Source organism: Piliocolobus tephrosceles, chromosome 19 (genome assembly GCF_002776525.5).
Source record: "Piliocolobus tephrosceles isolate RC106 chromosome 19, ASM277652v3, whole genome shotgun sequence".
NCBI classification, from domain to species: Eukaryota; Metazoa; Chordata; class Mammalia; order Primates; family Cercopithecidae; genus Piliocolobus; species Piliocolobus tephrosceles.
Window position 1 is genome coordinate 47334017 of NC_045452.1, and position 18240 is coordinate 47352256.

At 37.2% G+C, this 18240-nt stretch overlaps 1 protein-coding gene across 4 annotated transcripts in view; it reads left to right on the forward strand.

Annotated features, from left to right (window-relative positions):
* Window positions 1-18240, forward strand: part of SCAF4 (SR-related CTD associated factor 4) — a 62318-nt gene that overhangs the window by 9978 nt on the left and 34100 nt on the right. For all 4 annotated transcript variants that reach the window (XM_023190349.1, XM_023190364.1, XM_023190357.2 and 1 more), the window contains exons 2-3: window positions 15673-15756; window positions 16560-16604. In XM_023190349.1, coding sequence (XP_023046117.1) covers window positions 15673-15756; window positions 16560-16604 — 129 coding nt within the window. The remainder of the gene's footprint in view (window positions 1-15672; window positions 15757-16559; window positions 16605-18240) is intronic.

The window sequence follows — 18240 nt, forward strand, 5'->3', positions numbered from 1 at the left end:
AACCACAGCAACCCTTTAAGAGTATTGCCAAAATATTTTGGGGGTGATATATTTTATCCCTGGTGTTACTTAGAATTGCCTGTGCTCAGGCTAGGCGCGGTGGCTCACGCCTGTAATCCCAGCACTTTGGGAGGCCAAACATTGAGAAACCCTCTCTGTACTAAAAATAAATAATTAACTGGGTGTGGTAGCTCATGCCTGTAATCCCAGCTACTCAGGAGGCAGGAGGATCACTTGAACCCGGGAGGTGGAGGTTGCAAGGAGCCTCAGATCGTGCCATTGCACTCCAGCCTGGGCTGGGCAATAGAGCAAGATTCCATCTTGAAAAAAAAAAAATTTTTTGTGCTTGATGGTGATAAAAGAACAAAATCAAAGTCTTGCTATGTTATTTAGTCTTGATGGTTCACCCACTTACTGCCTGCACCTGGGTGGACTGCTCCCCTTGCCTGACTCTAGGTATGCAGTTGCATTAAAGAGCAATAGTTGACCAATCCACTAGTCTATGAAGTCTCCCTCTGAGATATGCCCAATATATCTTAATGCATTCTATCATGAGTGTTCCTCTATATTTCCTCCTTTTGACTTTCAGTTAAAGTAGAATTATAATACCCTGGTTAAAGGAAACCTTTAGTACCAAAAATTACTGTGATATCCCTTTTAAACCCTTTAAGAAATATATAACAGTCTTTAAACTTTAATGGCCATATGTGACTTAGTTTACCTTAATTAAGAGATGCTGAATGATAAATCACTTTAGATAGGGCAGCCAAGTTTGGGGATCAGTTGAAATAAGTCCAGATAGGGATATATTTTATAAAGCAAACCCGTAGAGATGGAAAGTAGATTATTGGCTGGCAGAGAGCAAAAGGAGCAATGGAGAGTGACTGGTAATGGGGATGGGATTTGTTTTGGTGGTGATGAAAATACTCTATAAAGTATTAATGGGTGCACAACTCTTGAATGTACCAAAAACCACTGAACTGTACATTTTAAATGGATGGGTTTTATGGTATATGATTTATATTGCAAAGCTGTTGTAAAATACACAAAAAATGTCAGGTGTATCATAACCATTTTGTTGTTTACTTGCCTTATCTAATTTTCTATCAAGATGAAAATAATACCCAGTAGCCTCTGCATGGGTCTGTAAATTATTTTGTTGATCCCGAATCCTAAGTTTGTTCAAAGGATAGGTTTAGTTTTGACATACTATTTTAAGGAGTAATCCGGTAGGAACAGTTCAAGGGAAGGACAGAAAGAATCCTTCCTGCATTTGCCCATTAAATAACCAGGTGCTGGCTAATGAGTTAGGTGTTGTGTACATGTCTTTGCATTCTTTCCATTTTAAAGGTAAGGGAACTAGAGAAGTTTGGTGAATGGTCTGAGGTCACACAGTGTGAAAGTAACAGTTCTGAGATTTGACTCAGTTCTTTTCAGAGCCCATCTGAGTCTAGTCCACAGCCCCACATGGCTGCTGTGAAGTTTTTGAGCAGTGAATCCTTATCTAATGCACTATTTATATGGGGAGAAGACTCAGTGAACAGCTTTTGTACATCTGAAGCATGGTAGCAAGTGATAACTATCAAAATAATGTATACTTTTGAAAAGACCTGTCACAGTTTAAGAATAACAAGGTTTGGTTAAATTTTTGAGCCACCCACAGTAATGCGGTAAATGTAATCAGTGTTTAAAACTGAAGGTGTCTATTCTTTTAACCAATTTATACTCAATTAAAAATTTTAACTCATTAAGGATTTTATAAATGCTAAGATTAAAATTGTTTTCCAATTAAATGATTTTATATCCTGGAATCAATTTTTATTTCTTGTATTGATGACTAGGAAGAAGTATTTAATTCACAAAAATGTTTAATAGCCAACTGTGAGGGGAGGGAGACCAGAAGTTCATTAGTGAGACACAATAAATGTGATGTTTAAATATGGCACCTGTGCTGCTAAAGTAGAGCAAAGGCATGGATAAAAAACATTTGGCATTTCCTAAAATCACCTCCTGACCTGTCTTTCAAACTAGTGAAAAGGAAGAAGTTGTGGATTGATTTGGGAAGTACATTTGGAAAATGACCTAATGTGATAAGCTGGAACCAGTAGGGTTAAAAGCCTTCGTGAGGTATATAGCCTTGATTCAAAAAGTGGAAAGTCTGAGTGAAGGGTAAACCCTGGGAAATTGTAAGGGAGGCAGTGTAAAATTAAGAATACATGGCCGGGCGCGGTGGTTCACGCCTGTAATCCCAGCACTTTGAGGGCCGAGAAGGGCGGATCACCTGAGGTCAGGAGTTCGAGACCAACCTGACCAACATGGAGAAACCCTGTCTCTACTAAAAATACAAAATTAGCCGGGCATGGTGTCACATGCCTATAATCCCAGCTACTTGGGAGGCTGAGGCGGGAGAATCGCTTAGACCCATGAGGAGGAGGCTGTGGTGAGCCGAGATCGCGCCATTGCCTTCCAGCCTGGACAACAAGAGCGAAACTCCGTCTTAAAAAAAAAGAAAATACATTAGGGCATACTTCATACAGTAAGTCTTCAGAAATTAACTATTAATACTTAGAAAATTAGTTCTGCCAGTAGTAAATGATAATAGAATAAAGATTCGATGATACAATTAAATAGTGAAAAATAATGCAGATGAAGTTTAAACCATTGTCTATTATATTCTGTTTTCTTTTCTTTTCCTTTTTTTTTGAGACAGAGTTTTGTTCTTGTTGCCCAGGCTGGAGTGCAATGGCGCAATCTTGGCTCACCGCAGTCGCCACCTCCCGGGTTCAAGTGATTCTTGTGGCTTAGCCTCCTGAGTAGCTGGGATTACAAGCATGTGCCACCATGCCTTGCTAGTTTTGTATGTTTAGTAAAGATGGGGTTTCTCCATGTTGGTCAGGCTGGTCTCAAACTCCCGAACTCGGGTGATCCGCCCACCTCGGCCTCCCAAAGTGCTGAGATTACAGGTGTGAGCCACTGTTCCTGGCCTATATTCTATTTTCTTAATGTTCTTAGTGCACATAGGAATATAAGTAGTTAACCTATAAATGATGTTGTGTTTATTATTAACTGTAATTTAGCAGTTCCATGTGTTTATTTGGTAAAACATTTCTTTAAATTCTGGAATAGAAGAAAAGTCAACAAGATTGTGGGAGAATATGGTATAGTAAAATTTAGGAAGAAGTAAGTATGAAAATTTTTTTAACCCTTTGAATTTGAATATTACGTGGTTTTGTTGCTTATGAAAGTACCTGGTTTGGAATCTCTTGAAATCTGAAGAGTAAATTTTGTGCAGAAGTAGATGGAACTGTTTTGTAATCTTTACATTCTTTTTTTTTTTTTTTTTCTTTTTGAGACAGTCTCGCTCTGTCGCCCAGGCTGGAGTGCAGTGGCCAGATCTCAGCTCACTGCAAGCTCCGCCTCCCGGGTTTACACCATTCTCCTGCCTCAGCCTCCCGAGTAGCTGGGACTACAGGCACCCGCCACCTCGCCTGGCTAATTTTTTGTATTTTTTAGTAGAGACGGGGTTTCACCGTGTTAGCCAGGATGGTCTCGATCTCCTGACCTCGTGATCCGTCCGTCTCGGCCTCCCAAAGTGCTGGGATTGCAGGCTTGAGCCACCGCACCCGGCCATAATGTTTACATTCAAACACGACTTTGCTCAGTCGGAGCAGGAAAATGGTATCGCATCTTTCCCCTATTTGTTTTAAAAAGCTTTTCGGGGCAGGATGAGGTGGCTCACGCCTGTAATCCCAGGAGACTGAGACTGGCAGATCCCTTGAGGCCAGGAGTTTGAAACCATCCTGGCTAACATGGCAAAACCCCATCTGTACCTAAAAAAAAAAAAACTTTGTAAATTTTCTCTACCTTAGGAGTATTTCATATTGACAATGCCAAATTTATCTTGTTTTCATACCTTCCTCTAAGCAAGTGGAAAAGTGGTTAAATGTTTAGGTTTCAAAAGGTTTGAGTCTGTGACAAGCAAATGGAATTTATATGGGAGTAAGCTATATATCAGTAATTAAAGGGACACTTTCTTTAATGAAGATGTTTTAAAAAATATATAGGCTAGGCGTAGTGGCTCACGCCTGTAATCACAGCACTTTGGGAGGCTGAGGTGGGCGGAGCACCTGAGGTCAGGCATTCGAGACCAGCCTGACTAACATGGAGAAACCCCATCTCTACTAAAAATACAAAAAAATTAGCCGGGCATGGTGGCACATGCCTGTAATCCAGCTACTTGGGAGGCTGAGGCAGGAGAATCACTTGAATCTGGGAGGCGTAAGTTGCCGTGAGCCGAGATCGCACCATTGGCACTCCAGCCTGGGCAATGAGAGTGAAACTGTCTCAAAAATGTGTGTGTGTGTGTGTGTGTGTGTGTGTGTAGCAGCAATTTCCCAGATTTTTTTTTTTTTTTTTTTGACACAGTGTATGTTGTTCATTTTATCCACAGGGTTTCAGTTATTGTAAGGATATGTGTTGGGAGGGGTGTTTTTTAATTTAATTTTTAAATTTAAAAATGTAGTAATTTTGAAATGCTTTATTAAAGATTTGCAAGTTACTGATTTAAACAGTAGTAACTCAACTTCAAAGACAAGATTTACTCTGTGGACTAGTTATGTGATAATGGTGATTCTATATAATCATGTTCCTTTATCATTTAGTTATATTTATAATCAAAAGTTGAACAAAGGTGTATCTCAAACAGATACAAATTAAAGTTCATTTCTAAATCCATGAATTTAATTTTTTTCATTTAAAAACTAATGCAAGTTAGATAAATTTAAATTAGAAAATAAAATAATCCCTTCAAACACCGTTAACATTTTAGTCCGTTGTCTTTTTTTCTCCTCCACTTGTGTTTGGAAATTTTTATATAGTTACCAGATCTTTTTAATAGCATGAAGTTCTCTATTATTTTCTCAATAGTCATTGTGGAAAATTTGAGAATATCTAATAATTGCCTTACATAAATTTCTAGAAGTAGAATTACTGGTTTGAAAGGTATGGACATTTTTTAGTCCTTGTTTTATAGTTTTAAATTTCTCTTTGGAATTAAAACTCGTCCATTAGGTCTCACCAGCCCAGGACTCTTTTTGCTTTATGCTAATCCACATGCATGTCCATTAGATAATTGAAGAATTTTATCTCCTTGTGTTCATTTGTACTTTGATTATTGATTGGTATGGTTGAACACTTTTTCCTGTGTTTGTTAATTAGATATTGGAATTTTCTTTGTTAAATGAGTTGCTTCTGTACATTTTTCAGTTTCATTGTATCTCTTACTGTGTGTATGTACTGTTGATTAACTCATACACATTAACTCATACACAGTATTCTACTGTCAGGTAGAGTGACATAGTAGTACTTGTTCAACATGTGATAGGATTTCTTTCCTCGCCCCGTTATATTACCTGGTATTAAAAAAGTATTAACCCAGACACACATTTAGTAAATTATATATTAAAGGCATAAGATGAAATACCAGGGAAGAAAAGGACTGTACATGATCCCTTACCTAGTTTTAGCAGTAGTGTTTTATGGAGTTGTCTTCAGGTTTAAATTAGATGGATAAAGCATCTTTATAGGAAAGATGATTTTAAAAATTTTTTTAAATTACCTTTTGTTAAGAAATTTAACATGTACTTCGTTTTACAGTGTTTATATGTTGCTAATAAACATAAAAGTTGTGTGGATTTGACTGTTTGGTTTAAGACAGTGTCTTTGATTTATTAAGTTGAGAATGAAAGAGGAGGAAAGACTGTAGAATTAAATGCTTTGATATTTGCATCTAACAAGAAGGAGATTTGAATACTAGCCTGTCATTGTGAGTATATATATATTTATTTTAGGAAACGTTTCCAGTTTTTCTTTAAATTCAACTTTACATAGTAATAGGAGCTTAAGGGAAAATTGCTTTGTCATCTTGGAGGTCATACTACCAAAGGAAGGAATACTGGAAATAATCAGTGTAATCCATTACAAGGTAATTTTAGGAAAATACATTTTTTAAAGTTTAGGTTTCAAAAAGAAAGGGATAAATACCCCATTGGGAAAGATTCAGAAAGAAATATTGCTTGAGAGATTTAAGTTTTAAAAAAAAAGATTTAGGTTGGTATATAGTCTTCTAATTCTTACTGCCTTGACAACTTTATTTCAGAAAGTAGGGAAAAGCATACTTTGGAAATTGTAGACTCTGCCAGTTTACTTTTGTCTGCCAGTTTTTATTAATTTTTAGAAATTGCTAGTCACTAAGAGCCAGAACAGATTGACTAACAATTTATAACAGACTAAAGTAAACATTTTTCATTTGTAAAGTATGTTATGTCTAGTGAAAACTGTATACCAAATATTTCAGAAAGGTATTGGATATGATTGCATTCTGAATGAATTAGAAAAATATGGGCAGGATGACAGTATTGCTAAGTGGATTGTAGCTGACTGGTTAGAAATACCCAAGGAATATCAGTTAAGGTCATCTTTCAAATAGGTCCTATTTTAATTTTTAGAAAACATTGACTTGGAGGAAAGCATACAAAATGAGTTCATGAAATTTACAATCTGATTGGAATAGCTGGAGCTACATCAGGTAGCAGAAAATGACTTCTGGACTTCCTAAAGAGGTTGAACGGTCTGTTAGAAACCAACACAAAGCCAACGTGAAGATCTAGTTTTGATGGGAATCCTGGTGAAAGCAGCCTGAGGATTTCAGTTGATTACAAATTGGAGTTAATGAATTAAGCCCTATTTTTTTTTTAGGTAATAAATAATGCCCCCTTCTCCAAAGATGTTCATAATCTAATTCCTAAAACCTGTAAGTATGCTACCTTACAAGGCAAAAGAGACGGGTGATGTGAGTAAGGTTAAGGATGTTAATGGGTTAATTATCCTGGATTATTTGGGTGGGCCCAATGTAATCATAAGGGTCCTTATACTAGAGAGGTAGGAGTCAAAGAAGGAAGTAAAACAGCAGAAGAGATAGAAGGAGAAGACGCTATACCGCTGGCTCTGAAGATGGAAGAAGAGGCCATGAGCCAAAAGAATGTAGGCACCCTGTAGAAGTTAGAATAGGCAAGAAATAGATTCTTCCCTAGAGCCTCTACAAGGAATGTCGCCTTGCTGATGCTAGTGAGATTCTGACCTCAAAAGTGTAATTTGTGTTGCTCTAAGCCAGTAAATTTGTGGTAATTTCTTACTGCAGAAATAGGAAACTAATAAAAAAGCCAATTCACAATGCAGGACTACTTCCGGACCCTGTCCATTTGAGGATACCATACTTAAAGGGAATTAACCAGGATCATCTAGAAACCTTATCATTTGGCTAATAGAGAGGAAATACTAGTTATCTTCACATTGTTTTGCTCCATTTACTGAGCACTTATGTGTTAGTTACTGGGCTAAGAGATTTATATACGTTATCCTGTTTAATCCTAACAATGTGGTGAGGTGAGCCAGTTAATCCCTGTTTTTCAGATTTTAAAAAGTCTTGAAGTTTAGAAAGGTTGACTAAACTTCTTAAGGTTTATGCCATTGGTAAATAGCAGAGTACCCATGTTACTTTGACTCATCCCTAAACATTGTGAATTCTGCAGGTATCACAGGCCAGATAGCCTCGTTCTTCTTTATCTTCACTTGAAACTCTTTACTGGTATTAGGGATCAGGATGAATTATTCTTCATAATTTTTAGAGGATTTTGTATCTCAGGCTTCTATATGTCATGCATCCGGGCAGTGGCATGTTTAGACGTTTTCATGGTCATTCTGCTAGTGACAGAGCAAAGAGCCAAACTCCTATCTACTGCTGACAAGTAGCATGTTTTTCCACTATGCTTATCCCTTCTAAAGAAGTCTTGTATTTGGAGGGGCTGTTGTTATTTTTATGCAGGAGGATTTCATGGTTTTCTCTGGCTGCTCTGACACTTGTTATTCGTTCACAGATAACATTAATTGTGAATACAGGCTATAATGTTGGGGGAGCTCTGCACCTAGTGATGTTTATTGAATACTTGTCCTCTGCTGGGTGACATAGTCCAAGTCATTCATTTCATATACAGAAACTCATTTCGTTCTAACTGAAACTGATACCTATCAAGCAGACATCGGTATATCCTTTTTACAAATGAGGACATTATGGCTTAGAGAAATTAATTTGCCCAGAATCATCTGCATGGCCAGACCCAGATTCAAAACCAAATCTTTCTCACTCTCTATAGAATACCACAATTTCTGGTTTTTCTCACTAGTAGATTTCATTGGAATTATATTAAATCTTGTGGCTTTCAGACTTGATATAAAGCTGCTAGCTTTTTTTCCTGAGGTTTGTTGACTGAAATTGGATGTTGGTCATAAGTAACTGAATTATCTTTGAATCTCTTGTCTACTCTGTGTATAATACTTATGTGTATCTAAACTTGATTGAGAAAGATGAAGTTTTTTTCCGACATGGCAGTGCTGCTTTCCCCCACCCTTCCCCCGTTTGTCCATAAGAAATTTATTAATGGTTTGAAGGAACCTATACATTTTTGAAAGGTGACTAGCAGTTAGTTTGGGCCTTATTTTCCTCATTTCTAAAAACAAAATAATTTTTCCCTGGGCTGTTGTCCTTCATATTTTTTGACCACGATACACACAGTAGGAATTATATAATTCATTCATGGATCTCAACCCACAGTTTGAAAAACACTGCTCTAGATTAACTCCAGGATTCTGTCTTTTTCTCAAAAAAATTACGTGTAGTGGTAATACTCATTAATGTCTGTTTTGTATTTACTCTGTGCTAGATGTTGCTCTAAGTGCTTTTGTATGTATTGTTTGTGTTTAATTCTTAGACTTCACTAATTAAGTAGGGAGTACTATTATCCCCATTTTACAGATGGTGAAATAAATTCTCATAGGTAGCAAGTGGTAGAGCCAAGATTTCTCAGGCAGTTGATTATTGAGCCCGTGCATTTAATCATTATTCTAACAAATTATTGTGGAAAATCAGTGATTTTTTGATTGATCGGAAAATCAGTCAAAATCTTAGATCATCACAAGATTATATGCTTCTCTTGAGAGATTCCTCAAACAATATTGGTGACCATGACAATTAACTCTTTTATTTAAGATTAATAAATTGCAACTTTGCTTTAGACACAAGTAAGGATTCAGTAATAAATCATTTACAACTAAGAAGTTCATTGTGTTTTAGAATGAGAAAAATATACCATGTGTAAATGTAAAATAAAACAGATATAACAATGAGCAATATAATTGATTTTAATTAAGGGAAACAAAAGTCAGGGATCGGTATATGTGAGAGGGGGTAGGAGTTAGAGACCAAGGCATTTATTAAGCACTGGTTATTTTAGGTGCTTTCATTTCATTTCATGCTATTAACAGTTTTATAAGAAGGCCATCAGTGTTTATTTTAAAAATGGGAGAATCAGGCCGGACACAGTGGCTCAAACGCCTGTAATCCCAGCACTTTGGGAGGCTGAGGCAGGTAGATCACCTGAGGTCAGGAGTTTGAGACCAGCCTGGCCAACATGGTGAAAACCCCGTCTCTACTAAAAATACAAAAATTAGCCAGGCATGGTGGCAGGCGCCTGTAATCCCAGCTTACTTGGGAGACTGAGGCAGGTGAGTAGCTTGAACCCGGGAGGTGGAGGTTGCAGTGAGCCGACATCGTGCCATTGCACTCCAGCCTGGGGGACAATAGTGAGACTTCATCTCAAAAAAAAAAAAAAAGAATCAGGACACGCCTGTAATGCCAGCGCTTTGGGAGGCCGAGGTGGGCAGATCACACGAGGCCAGGAGCTAAAGACCAGCCTGGGCAACGTTGCAAGGTGAAACCCCATCTCTACTAAAAATGCAAAAATTAGCTGGGTGTGGTGGTGCATGTCTGTAATCCCAGCTACTCAGGAGGCTGAGGCAGGAGAATCGCTTGAACCCGGGAGGCAAAGGTTGCAGTGAGCCAAGATCCCGCCACTGCACTCCAGTGTGGGAGACAGTGAGACTTTTCAAAAAAAAAAGCAACAAACAAATGGGAGAATTAAACTCAGCAGAACTGGCAACAGTAGAGGGCCCATGTCTTACCTGGAAATATTTGGATGAGTCAATATTCAGAAATAGGAATTTCTGAATGTATAGCATGCTGGCTATTTAAAGCTGTCCCTCATGTCCTAAGATAAAATTGAGCTCTAAAACATAAAAACAGTGTATTGATCTTTTAGTCTTGAGAAATTGAAATTTGATCATCTAAATAAATTATGCTGACACTTTCCTTGTAAGTCACCACATTCAATATTGTAGGGTCTTTTAAAGCATCAAAAAATTGACACTATTTTAGTAATGTATATCGCCTCTAACTTGTTGCTTGGGTGGGCACGTCACTTTATACCTCTGTGCCACTTAAATTTTTTAATTAAAAAGTTCTTGGGTTCAACTCCTCATAACAATTATATGTTAGTATATTACTTTCTAGTTTGGGTCTACATTGCAATTTTTTCCCACTTAATGTAACTGTACAATCCTTTTTATCTTTACTATCTGTACACTATTTTTCTGGGCTAATATATTTGAAATAATTTTGTATTGTTAGATACTAGTTAAAAGAATTAGAGTTTTGGGAAATGGTTGATTACAGATTAAATTATGCCACTTAATTAACTTTATATCTGAGCAGACTGTTGAGCCTCAGTGCTGTCATCTGTAAAATGGAATTATAACGTCTGCCTCACCATAAAGGCTGTTACTATTTCTGTCCAAATGGACAGTGTCAGTGTACATGCTTACCAGGAAAGTATATCAATTTATATCCTTTATGTCAAAGTACATCAGCATAATTTCTGGATTTCTGTATCTGTCGAGTGAAGGCATTGCTGTAGGTATCAGGGAACTTTTTTGTCTCGCAAAAGGTGGAGACTGGTGAATTTGCGCATTAAATAAGTCAATAAAATATTAACAGCATTCATTGAGTGTTAAAAGGTGATTTTGCACACCTCCAAGTTTGAAAAATCTATATTTGCCTGTAGTGTTTTTCTTCATAAATTATGTCAAATGCAAATGCACAGCTTGAAATTTTAAGAAAAGTGTTGGTAAAGGAGAATAAAAGTAATCTGAAAAGAAACTTTTTTGGTGGGGTGGCACATGCCTATAGTTCCAGCTGCTGGGGAGGCTGAGATAGGAGGATCACTTGAACTCCCGAGTTAAAGAAAAAGAAAGAAAGAGAGAGAGAGAGAACTGATGGAAACTTTATAATGCTAACAAATAAGAAGTAAGTAAGGGTGCTCACTTATAAAAAAAGCCTTGAAACATGGTCCTGTCTCCTTCTCAGCTTGCCATTTACTAAGCTCTCAGATATTTGTTGAATTAATGAAAAATGAACCAAAAATGCATTTCTGTTTCCTTGCCTGCCACTCATTCCTTAACCAGTTGGAATTTGGAATCACTTTCAAAAACTGATGTCACTTGCATTCACCTAATTGCCAAACTAAATGAACAAGATTTGCTTTGCATCCTGATGAACCTCTTGTAGCATTTGGCTATGCCAGATGTCTTTAATTTCTGGGATTCTACTTTGTCCTGGTGTTCATTTTTGCAGGTTTTTTTCTCTGCTACATTGAAATTTTTGGTATATATGTTGTTGTTCTGTTTTGTGATTTTTTGTTTGTTTTTTGTTTTTGTTTTAGAGACAGTCTTGCTCTGTATCCTAGGCTGGAGTGCAGTGGGACCATCTTGTCTCACTGCAACCTTCGCCGCCTAAGTTCAAGAGATTCTAGTGCCTCAGCGTCCTGAGTAGCTGGGACTACAGGCACGTGCCGCCACACCCAATTAATTTTTGTATTTTTAGTAGAGATGGGTTTTCACCATGTTGGCCAGGCCGGTCTCAAACTCCTGACCTCAGGTGATCGCCCGCCTTGGCCTCCCAAAGTGCTGGCATTACAGTTGTGAACCACCGCACCAGCCTAGTATGTATGTTCTTGGCTCCCTTCTTACTCCAGGCTCCTGGATCTCTTATACATTCAAGATCCATATTCCTTTCTCTGCCTGGTATTTAGTAGGCATCCCAAATTAAATTCAATATGTTTCATTGTTATCCCTGAATCCAAACGGTATACCGGCAGGCACAAAGGCCTTCCTGGATTTTTTTTCCCCCCATATTCCCTATCATAGTTGATGATCTCTGCACAAATTTAGTCTGTATGCAGCATTGTATCGGATATGGGTATGTTTTGAGGGAGTGTGAACTTTAGAATCAGAAAATTTTAGTTCAGATCGTGGCCTAGGCATCATCTAAAACAGATGTAACCCTTTTTGAGTATTATCTCAAAACAGGTGTAACAGATCTGCCTTAGTTAACATGATTTAAGTAAAAAGTACAACATGTCATATCACTTAAACTCATTGCTGCCTGATAACCACTCAAATGTTGGTTTCCTCTTCTCTTTCCAAATAATATTTTCTTTATGGAATGTAATAATACTCTGCAACTGTCTCAGATTATGGTACCTGATGGTTCTCTTGCTGGTCTTTTGCCTGAATGATGGTTATACTGTTATGTGGTATAGTCTTTAATTTTTTAAATACATTATGATGCTTTAAGTAGAGACTACGGAGCGTTTTCTTAGAAGCTACACTAGTCTGTCTTGTGTGTTCATTTAGCTGTTAATTTAGTGAGTCGCTTACTGCTGAAATGATAAAGAAGTGCTTTTTGGAGGGATTAGATGAATATTAACTCTGGCTTAGGCTTCCTTAAAATTTACTCTTAAGCTTTCAATGACCAGAGAAGTAGTTCTTACTGTTACTCATTTCTTTCTTTCTTTTTTTTTTTTTTTTGACAGTTTCAGTACCAATAAGTCTTTATTTATTCATTGTATTTTCCCAGGGAAAGGAGAAGGGAAGGGAAAACAGTGAGTCTGTATGTTACAAAATCATTAGAAAATGGGAAAGGAAGTACCTGGTTCAGCAAAATCAGCCATCAAATAGATGCCCACCCCCCAGTCATGGGGAAACCAGTGCCCAATGGGCCTCAGTCTCCTACAGTTCAGGAATGAGGAGAAGGGATCAGGAAAAGAACAGACAGGTGAAGGCTTTCTTACCCACCCTCCGCATAGAGATTTCACACAAAGCTTTGGTTTGTAGCAGTAAACAGGGAGTCACATTTGTTCATCTCCTATAAAATAATCTTGTGGCTATTTTGACATAAGTTTCTTGTATCTGCATGAAAGTTCCAGACTGCCTTGGATATACATTTAGATTCCTTTTCTTGGCCTCCTGACCGTCTTGACTTTCTATAGGGAAAGGCCCTTTATTGCTTCTACTTTATTATTAAAGATTTAATCTATTCAAAATATAGTAGTGTATTAAGTGTTTGGCATGAATCACATTAAGAAGTGGTCTTGGCTCAGGAGGTTGAGAACAAGGAAGAGAGGGTTCCTAGTTTCTTCGGGATTTTTGCAGAAATCATTTAAGAGTTGTGGAGACAACCCAAGAATTAAATGTGTGTGGGCGTGTTCATTCTTAAAACCCATGAGTTTTTTTTTGTTTGTTTTTTGGTTTTTGGGTTTTTTTGCATACCCTTACGCTGTGTTAAGGTATAGAAAATAGAACAATAATAAGCAACTGTCTTAATAGATTTTATAACATAGAATATACCTTTTATAAATGGATGCTACATATTTATGTATCATGCAGTGTTGATTTTTTTTTATAATTTGTATTTAAGTTGAAATATGTTAAATCGTTTCTTACTGGTTTATATAATTTTAAGGATTTACTATTTCTTTTCTTTTTTTTTTTTTTTTTTTTTTAAAACAAAGAGTCTCACTCTGTCGCCCAGCCTGGAGTGCAGTGGCGCGATCATGGCTTATTGCAACCTCTTCCTGGGTTCAAGCGGGTCTCCTGCCTCAGCCTCCCAGGTAGCTGGGACTACAGGCACCTGCCACCATTTTGTATTTATAGTAGAGATGGGGTTTCGCCATGTTGGCCTGGCTGGTCTCAAACTCCTGTCGTCAGGTGAGCTACTGCACCTGGCCTTACTATTTCTTTTCTAATTGCCTTTCAGTTAGCATTTTATTCTCAAAGAGAATTTTTTATTACATTGGCAAATGGAGTAATACAATGAAGAATCACAACCTTATTTAGAGAATCTTTTTATTAAAATGAATTCCTGTGTTCATATCTTAGTGTTTTCTCCATTTTCTGTATCTTATGGAAAATTATATTATTTTCTGTTTAAGTAGTTATCTGGTTTTTTATTGATTATATTTGGCATTCCATACCTTTTCTAAAATTGTTACTGATGTCTATAGTTTTGAAAAGGTGTGAAAGCTGTCTGAATTTTTAGGATACACTGCTAGGTGGGGCTGTTTACTCTGAGAAAACACTCGTGTTTTAGGCTAGCCTCTTAGCTAGTGGTCTGGTAAAGGTTCATACCCTAGGGCTCCATATTTGGAATATTGACATAAATTGAAAGAATGGAAATGTGATTCGTATGAGTTTCATAATGTTGGGAATCTCTGAAACTTCACAATATCTTTTGGAAGTCCCAGGTAAGTGTATGCTTATGGTTAAACCAAACAAAAACAATAAGAAGCTAGATATGTTTCTTAATGTCAGGATTTTATCTTTATAACCCTCTATGGACTCTCCTTATGTTTTGGTTGGATTTAACCCTTTGAGAGAAGTATGTGGTTAAGTTTCATGGAAGCACCTGATGGCTGTAGATTTACTGTTGTGAGATTTGTTAAATTTGATTTTTATTTGTTTGTGCTTTTTGGAAACAAAATCTTGCTGTGTTGCCCAAGCTGGAGTGCAGTGACGCAGTCTTGTCTCACTGCAACCTCCACCCCCTGAGTAGCTGGGATTACAGGCGCATGCCACCACGGCTGGCTAATTTTTGTATATTTAGTAGAGACATTATAGGATATAAAAAGTAATCCCCCCATCTGTGGAATATTAAGCAGACATCCAAGACAGTCAAAGCCTCCCGTAATACAACATCCCACACTCTCTTCTGGTTGTACCAAAAAATAACCAGTGAATGATTTTACCTCTTTAAAAAAAAAAGCATTTATACATAAAAAGTGGGATGAAGGGACCACTGATAAGACATGGTACGTACTGAGTAGAGTTGGCTTCTTTCTCTGGCGTCATCAGTGGCTGGATTCTCATTGGTTTTAGTTTCTCCATTTTCTGCAGGTAAATCTTTAGTTTCTTGGGTAGTCTCTTGAGCCTGTTTTCTCGTTGCTCCCCCTCCCTTTCCCTTTTGTGTGCACTTTTTTGTCTAAGGATTTATCCTTCTCTGCTGCTGTTTTTCAGCTTCATTTCCTCTTTGGCGGGAACAGGTTTAGCTGACAGCCATGCCAATTGCCTCTTGGGCTGTTTCTTCACTACCCCTTCACCACCCCTTTGGCAGAGCTGACCTTCTTCTTGGGTATCATGGCAGTGGGGGTGTGTGTGTTGGGTGCCTGCACACCAAGAGCCTTCACAAAGCTGGGCTGCCTGGCCACCGAAGCTCTTCCTGCTGCCCTAGCTGCTAAGACCTCCCTCCCCACCCACCCCATTTGTATTTTCCAGGTAGTGATGCAGATATGTAGGAAACGTGGTTATTTACTAGCCAAATAGTTAAACTTTATGTTTCAAAAGATTTTTTAAAGTGTTGTTTTGTGGGTTTTTTTTTTGTCTTTTAAGCTCTTTTCGCTTATGGATATGAAACCTCCCATCTCTAGAGCCAAGATGATTCTCATCACTAAAGCTGCTATTAAAGCTATTAAGGTAATGACAAAATAAATCAATTTGAGAAATGTTTTTGAAATTTTGAAAATATTTTTTACTTTTAAACATGAGAAGTCAACTTGTGAATTAGTTCAGGCCTAAATCAAAGAGCTCTAACCAGCCTTTGCTGAAGGTACATGATAAGCATACATTTGCATTGTAACATTGTTTCAAAGCAGTTTGGTTTTTGGCGGGGATAGGGGGATGGAGTCTCACTGTGTTGCCCAGGCTGGAATGCAATAGTGGGATCTCGGCTCACTGCAACTTCCCCCTCCCGGGTTCAAGTGATTCTCATGCCTGAGCCACCCGAGTAGCTGGGATTACAGGTGTGCGCCACCATGCCCAGCCTCAAAGCAGTTTTTTAAAATTTTCATGTATTCCTTATCATAAACCAACTATTTAGCTTCATTTTTATTTAAAGAGAAAAAATTCAAGCTCCATGAAATGAAATGTCTTACCCAGTATCACACTTTAAAATGTGACTTGTTTTAGAAACTACATTGTTTAGCTCTAATCCATTGGTTTTGTCCCGTAAGATTGCCAAATATTCTGCTTCATGAAGGTTTATTGATTTAAAATTTAAGAAAAAGGACCTTCTGTTTGGGGAATTTTTGTAATTTTCTGTTTTTAGTTTGTTTTTCTCTGATTTGTTTTTAAGTTTTTTTTAAATTTTTGATTATGTATTTCTCATGGTTCAGTATTGATAATTAAATTGTATAGATTTCAGAGTTTTAAGTATTTTCTAATTATAGGAAATGCAGAAATATGTAAACTGAACAGTAATTTTCTCTTAATTCTTTCAGCTTTATAAGCATGTAGTTCAAATAGTAGAAAAGTTCATCAAAAAGGTAACTATCTCTCATTATTACCTCATTTTAGTTACAATATGATTTGTAATTGACTTCATAAATTTTAACCTGGATGCTTGTTTCTAAAGCCACTTCATAAAAATGTAGTCACTAGAGGTTCTTTTTAATCACTAGAAGTTTATAAAAACAAATTTTTTAGCGGTACCATTAATTGGTACTTCACTTACTGTGAACTTAGCACTCAACTCACAGCAGTTTCTTATATGTTGGTCATGACCCTTCCCTAAACCTGAAGTGCTTACTCTACCCCTTGCACTGACTTCTATTGACGTTTAGGCGTTTAACTCAGCTTTGAGTATTTCAAATGAAATTACTTTGTAAAATTTTCCCAATTTTTCCCTTTTCCCATCAGAATAAAATTTTCAGTTCAGTTGTCTGTTGTTTTACAACTGTGTGATTAGCATACATCTGTCTCAGTAGAAAATAGAGAACAGAGACTTAGTTCTTAACCCCTGACCTGGAGCTATGACATGTAGTACCTACTAATCAGTGTTTATAAAAATGTCTCTAATCCATGGCCCTTGTATACTGGCTTTAGGTACAAAAGTTAAAGCTCCAACAGGCCAAAAAAAAAAAAAAAGGTTAGTAAACACTTTGCATAGTAGTACATCAAAGTACAAATAAATAAAGTGGAAAAAATTACCTAGAGGCACTGTCACCAAATTACTGCAGTATTTATTTTTTATTTATGTACGTCTACATTTATAAAAGTAAAAGTGGATATAATACTGGTTGTTAGCCTGCTTTTCCCACAGAGTTTATCATAAACATTTGCAAAATACTCTCTGTGGTTGTTACCATGATGCACGCAGCCATTTTCTGAATTGTTCGACCTAATTTTTTTTTTTTGGCATAAATTCCTAGATGTAGAATTGGTGGATTAAATAAGACTTTGCTTTTATTGCTAAATTGTCTTCCATAAAGGATTATACCTGTTTCCACTACCACCAGAAATACATATAGGTGTCTATTTCTCTGCTTTTCTCTGCTGTTGTCAGTTTGGTAAGCCAAAAACAACTTCTCCTTTTAATTTTTTTTTTTTTTTTTTTTTTTTTTTGAGACAAAGAGTCTTGCTTTGTTGCCCAGGCTGGAGTGCAGTGGCACCATCTCGACTCACTGCAAGCTCCACCTCCTGGGTTCACGCCATTCTCCTGCCTCAGCCTCCGAGTAGCTGGGAATACAGGCACGCACCACCACGCCCGGCTAATTTTTTGTATTTTTAGTAGAGACGGGATTTCACCGTGTTAGCCAGGATGGTCTCGATCTCCTGACCTCATGATCCACCCAACTTGGCCTCCCAAAGTGCTGAGATTACAGGCGTGAGCCACCACGCCCAGCACTTTTTAATTTTTATTTGGTACTGTACTTTAATAGAATTAAATTTGATACATTTTAAAATGTTTTGTTAATTTTGAAAGGTAAAAATTACCTTTTTGAGCAGGATGAATTGTAGAGACTACCATAATAGGTGAATTTGTATGGAACTGGCTTAAGGATTGGTAAAGTAATGTTGATTTTGGGACATTGGGTGTAGGGAAGCAGAGAAATCAAAAAAGAGTAAAACCTTGGGGGTCAGTAGTATCAAGAGAATAATGGTAGTTCCATATAGACATAG